The sequence below is a fragment of the Triticum dicoccoides genome, chromosome 6B (assembly GCF_002162155.2).
Source record: "Triticum dicoccoides isolate Atlit2015 ecotype Zavitan chromosome 6B, WEW_v2.0, whole genome shotgun sequence".
NCBI classification, from domain to species: Eukaryota; Viridiplantae; Streptophyta; class Magnoliopsida; order Poales; family Poaceae; genus Triticum; species Triticum dicoccoides.
In genome coordinates, this window is record NC_041391.1 from 528,879,645 (window position 1) to 528,884,837 (window position 5,193).

General features: G+C 54.7%; 1 protein-coding gene across 1 annotated transcript; it reads left to right on the forward strand.

The window, feature by feature from the left end:
- The first annotated feature begins 254 nt into the window (after positions 1 to 254).
- Positions 255 to 2,790, forward strand: LOC119320380 (protein NRT1/ PTR FAMILY 8.3-like). The gene is made up of 3 exons (XM_037594487.1): positions 255 to 397; positions 741 to 843; positions 952 to 2,790. The coding sequence occupies exons 1-3, from the start codon at positions 353 to 355 to the stop codon at positions 2,541 to 2,543; spliced, it is 1,740 nt and encodes a 579-aa protein (XP_037450384.1). The 5' UTR covers positions 255 to 352; the 3' UTR covers positions 2,544 to 2,790.
- The last annotated feature ends 2,403 nt before the right edge of the window (positions 2,791 to 5,193 follow it).

The following is a 5,193-nucleotide window of genomic DNA, read 5'->3' on the forward strand; positions in this document are numbered from 1 at the left end:
TAGGAAAAACGCCCTGCACTGAGCCTGCAGGCTGCAAGCACCTAGCTTAGCTAGCCACCACCTACTACGTGGAAACTTCCGGCCGAGAAGAAGCAGCGCACGCATGTGTTGGTGAGAGAGACCATAATAGCATTTCTAGTCCGATACTTGAATATTAGCCAATGGATGGATCCCGTCCAAGTTAACCCTGCTATATAAACCTCCGCGGCAGCACAACACAGCAGCAGCAGCCTAAGCCTGAGGCGAGGTAAGAGTTCACGAAGGAAGCGAGCTAACAAGGGTTAGCAAAGTGATTACCTCCGCCTCCGAGAAATCTATCGCCTCCTCGGAGTCAAGACAGCTCGTCGGCGACATGGACGCCATGGAGAGAGGCGAGCACGCGCCGCTCCTGCCGGAGGTAATTACCTCCTCCGATCTTCCTCCTCCTCTGCTGCCCCATGCATGATCATCACAATGGAGATTGAAATGCTAAGTCCAGAGCCATGCTTCTGCATCGGTCAAAACAAGAAGAACATTTGCGAACCTCCATATAAGACCGAGTCTAAATTAAAGAACATTTGGTTAATTCTTGCGTACGTCAGCACTGAAGGTTCTCTACATGCCAATATCCAGGCCCCTTCCTTTCCTAACCAGACAAGCACATGCGCACATCCACATCACGGTCGTGCTGCATCTTATCCAGAACTTGTACAGATTCGGTTGTCGTTCCTAACAATTTCTGCAATCTATCTCTGTTACAGAGTCATGGCCCAAAGGTTCAGGAGGATGACAGCCTGCAGCTGCAGGTGCCACTCCTGAAGCATAAGAAGCGGGGCGGCAACAAGGCACCAGCAGTGATTCTATGTAAGCAAAGCTCCATCTTCTGATTGCTTTTCCAGCCAACAAAAATGTACTGTAGATTAATTGGAGAGGAGCTAGTGTTTAACTGAACTTTCGCCATTGTTGGTGCAGTGTTCGAATGCCTGGAGAGCACGGCGTTCAATGGCATCTCCACCAACCTGGTGGTGTACCTGGAGACCGTCCTCCACGGCACCAACCTCGCCAGCGCCTCCAACGTCGCCACCTGGTTCGGCACCAGCTACCTCACCCCGGTCTTCGGTGCCATCATCGCCGACTCCTTCTGGGGCAACTACAACACCATCCTCGTCTCCCTCGCCGTCTACCTCCTCGGCATGATGCTCGTCACCTTCTCCGCCTTCCTGCCCACGACCACGGCGGCGCTGTGCGCGGCGGGTGCATCGTGCGCCGGCACCGCCAGCACGTGGGGGCTGAGCTCGCAGACCGTGGCTTTTGTTGGGCTGTACCTGGTGGCGATCGGGTGCGGCGGGGTGCGCTCGTCGCTGTTGCCGTTCGGAGCGGAGCAGTTCGACGACGACAGCGCGGCGGACCGGGAGGGCAAGACGTCCTTCTTCAGCTGGTTCTACCTATGCGTGAGCTTCGGCCCCATCATCTCCGGCGTGTTCCTCGTCTGGATCCAGCAGAACGTTAGCTGGGGCCTCGGCTTCGGCATCGCCACTGCCTGCATCGCGCTCGCCTTCGCCGCCTTCGTGCTCGCCACGCCCATGTACAAGCGCCGCATGCCCGCAGGCACGCCGCTCAAGAGCCTCTGCCAGGTCGTTGCCGCCGCGTGCAAGAAAATCAGCATCAAGGTGCCCGCGGAAGCCGGACACCTCTACGAGGTCAGCGACAAGATCGATTCGCCCCAGCCAAGGATCGCGCACACCAGCGACTTCAAGTTCCTCGACAAGGCGGCCATCGTCACGGAGTCGGACATGGAGGAGAGGCCGGAGGCGGCGACCTCGTGGAAGCTCTGCACCGTGACTCAGGTGGAGGAGCTCAAGATCCTTCTGCGGCTGCTGCCCGTCTGGATCACCAGCGTCATCGTGTCATCGGCCTACTCGCAGATGAACACCACGTTCGTGCAGCAGGGCAGTGCCATGGAAATGACCATCCTGTCGGTGCCGGTGCCCGTGGCGTCGCTGGTCTCGTTCGAGGTGACATGCGTCCTGACATGGGTGCTCCTCTACAACAAGGTGATCGTGCCAGCGGTTAGGAGCTTCTCCTCGAGCGGCGACGGCGAGCCGTCACAGCTGCAGCGGATGGGCGCGGGGAGGCTCCTCATGGCGCTCACCATGGCGGTGGCGGCGCTCGTGGAAATGAAGCGGCTCGACAGCGCGGCGCGCGGGGAGGAGATCAGCATCGCGTGGCAGCTGCCGCAGTACTTCTTCCTGGCCGGCGGAGAGGTGTTCTGCTACATCGCGCAGCTGGAGTTCTTCTTCGGCGAGGCGCCGGACACCATGAAAAGCATGTGTACGTCGCTCGCTCTGCTCACCATCGCGCTGGGGAGCTACATGAGCTCCTTCATCTACGCCATCGTGGAGGCCTTCACGGCGACGGGAGACAGCCCCGGGTGGATCTCCGACGACCTCAACAAGGGCCACCTCGACTACTTCTTCTGGGCCATGGCTGCAATGTGCACGCTCAACTTCGTCGTGTACAGCGGCATCGTCAAGAACTACAGGCTCAAGACAGTCATCTCGTGATCGCTCGCGCAAGGATTCAAGATTCCATTACATTCTACAGACATTACACAGGAAAGAGTAATTAGGAGTAGCCAGGTACCTTTTTTTTAGAAACTTGTAGCCAGGTACATATATACACAAGAAACACTAGGAAGAAAATGTAAGATATAGAATTTTGTTTTCAGTCTTGCTAAGTCGCAGTCATCTAAGACTTCGTTAAGTCTCAGTCGATGCTGTATGATGTGGGAATTAGACGTTGTATTCCTCATGTGCAAACGTACGTATATATGATGTACAAGAGGTGGACCACGACCTCAACTATACAAGGAACTAGGACGTGGACCCAATACACAGATATGCACAACACATATACTCAACACCCCCCACAGTCAAAGCGGCATAGCTGCTGACGCAAAGACTGGACCGGAACTCTTCAAATGACGCCGTAGGCAAGCCCTTGGTCATGATATCTGCAAATTATTGGGAGGTAGGGACGTGTAAAACACGAATATGGCCAAAGGCCACCTGTTCCCGAAGAAAATGAATATCCAACTCAATATGCTTGGTCCGTCGATGATGCACCGGATTAGTGGAGAGGTAGACCGCCGAGACGTTGTCGCAATAGACCACCGTGGCACGGTCAACAGGGCAGGAGAGCTCCTGAAGCAGCTGGCGAAGCCACGAACACTCGGCGACGGCGTTGGCCACCGCGCGATACTCAGCCTCAGCACTGGAACAAGAGGCCGTAGGCTGCCGCTTGGACGACCACGAGATGAGTGAGGGTCCAAGGTAGACACAATAGCCCGAGGTGGAGCGACGAGTGTTGGGCAGCCCGCCCAGTCTGCATCGGAGCAGGCGGTGAGGGCGGTGTCGGCGGAGGCATGAAGCGTGACGTCAAGATCCATAGTGCCACAGACACAGCGGAGAATCCGCTTGACAGCGGCCCAGTGAACGTCCCGAGGAGCATGCATATGGAGACACACCTGCTGCACGGCATACTGGATCTCTGGTCGAGTCTGCAAAGCACCAACGATAGACCGGTAGAAAGCAGCATCCGAAGCAGGAGAACCATCCATGGCAGAAAGCTTGGCCTTCGTATCAACAGGCGTGGCAGAGGGCTTGCAGTTAAGCATGCCAGCACGCTCCAGGAGCTCATAAGCGTACTTCCACTGATGAAGAAAGAAGCCATCCAGACGGCGCACCACCTCAACACTGTGAAAGTAGTGCAAAGGACCTAAGTCCTTGATGGCGAACTCAGCACGAAGATGAGCCGTGAGCTGACTGAGAAGACCAGCCGTACAGGTCGTCAGGAGGATGTCATTGACATAGAGCAGCAAGTAGGCCGTGTCAGAGCCCTGGTGATAGACAAAGAGCGATGCGTCCGAGCGGGTAGAGCGGAACCCAATCTGGTGTAGAAACGTCGCGATGCGCTGGCACCAAGCGCATAGAGCCTGCTTGAGTCCGTACAAGGACCGCGAAAGCAGGCACACGTGGTCGGGAAACGCAGGATCGACAAACCCGGTGGGCTGTTGGCAGAAGACCTAGTCCTCGAGGTGACCATGGAGGAAGGCGTTGGAGACGTCCATCTGGTGCACCGGCCAAGCATGTGAGACCGCAAGGTGGAGAACCATGCGTATCGTGCCGGGCTTGACGACCGGAGCGAAGTTGTCGGTGAAGTCGATGCCAGCACGCTGTCGGAAGCCACGAACAACCCAACGCACTTTATAGCGATCATGGGTACCATCTGGACGGAGCTTATGTTTGAAAACCCACTTCCCGGTAATCATGTTGTCGTGCCAGGGATGGGGAACAAGCTGCCACGTCCGGTTGCGCAACAGGGCGTCAAACTCCTCTTGCATCGCAGCCATCCAGAGCGGGTCATGAAGAGTGGCTCGAACGAAGGACGGCAATGGCGACGGCTCGTAGGTGGGAGCATCATGGAATTAGCGATGGAGAAGGGTTGGTGATGACAAAGAATGAAGACCCCCCTCTCCGGAGCCCCAAACGGACTCCAGATCTGTCCTCCCGAGGAAGAACAGGGCTTGGTGACGGCTCTATCTCGTGGATCGTGATAATTCTTTCTCCCTAATTTTTTCTCCGAAAATAGGAATTTATAGTGTCAGGGTTGAGGTATGCGGGACCACCAGGTGGGTACAACCCACTTGGGTGCGCCAAGAGAGGGGGCATGCCCTGGTGGATTGTGCCCACCCAGGTGCCCCTCTCCGACAGGTCTTGGCTCCAGAAATTCTTATTATTGATACAAAAAATCCTCGCAAAGTTTCGTTCCATTCTGGGAACTTTTATTTCTGCACAAAAACAACACCATGGTAGTTCTGCAGAAAACAACGTCAGTCCGGGGTTAGTTTCATTCAAATCATGCAAATTAGAGTCCAAAACAAGAGGAAAAGCGTTAGGAAAAGTAGATATGTTGGAGATGTGTCAACTCCCCCAAGCTTAAACCTTTGCTTGTCCTCAAGCAATTCAATTGATAAACTGAAAGTGAAAAAGAAAAACTTTTACGAACTCTTTTGCTCTTGTTTGCATAAATAAGCTTAAACAACACCCAGGTTCTCAGCCAATCATTATAACTAACCATGTCAACAATAATTCTTAAAGATCATAATGGCTCATATGAATGACATAATCAGCTAACAAGCGGTAATAAGGTATC

Coding starts and splice junctions, on each gene's coding strand:
- LOC119320380 (XM_037594487.1), top strand. CDS start 353: ATGGACGCCATGGAGAGAGGCGAGCACGCGCCGCTCCTGCCGGAG. Junction 398..740: donor ACGCGCCGCTCCTGCCGGAG/GTAATTACCTCC, acceptor TCTCTGTTACAG/AGTCATGGCCCAAAGGTTCA. Junction 844..951: donor GGCACCAGCAGTGATTCTAT/GTAAGCAAAGCT, acceptor TTGTTGGTGCAG/TGTTCGAATGCCTGGAGAGC.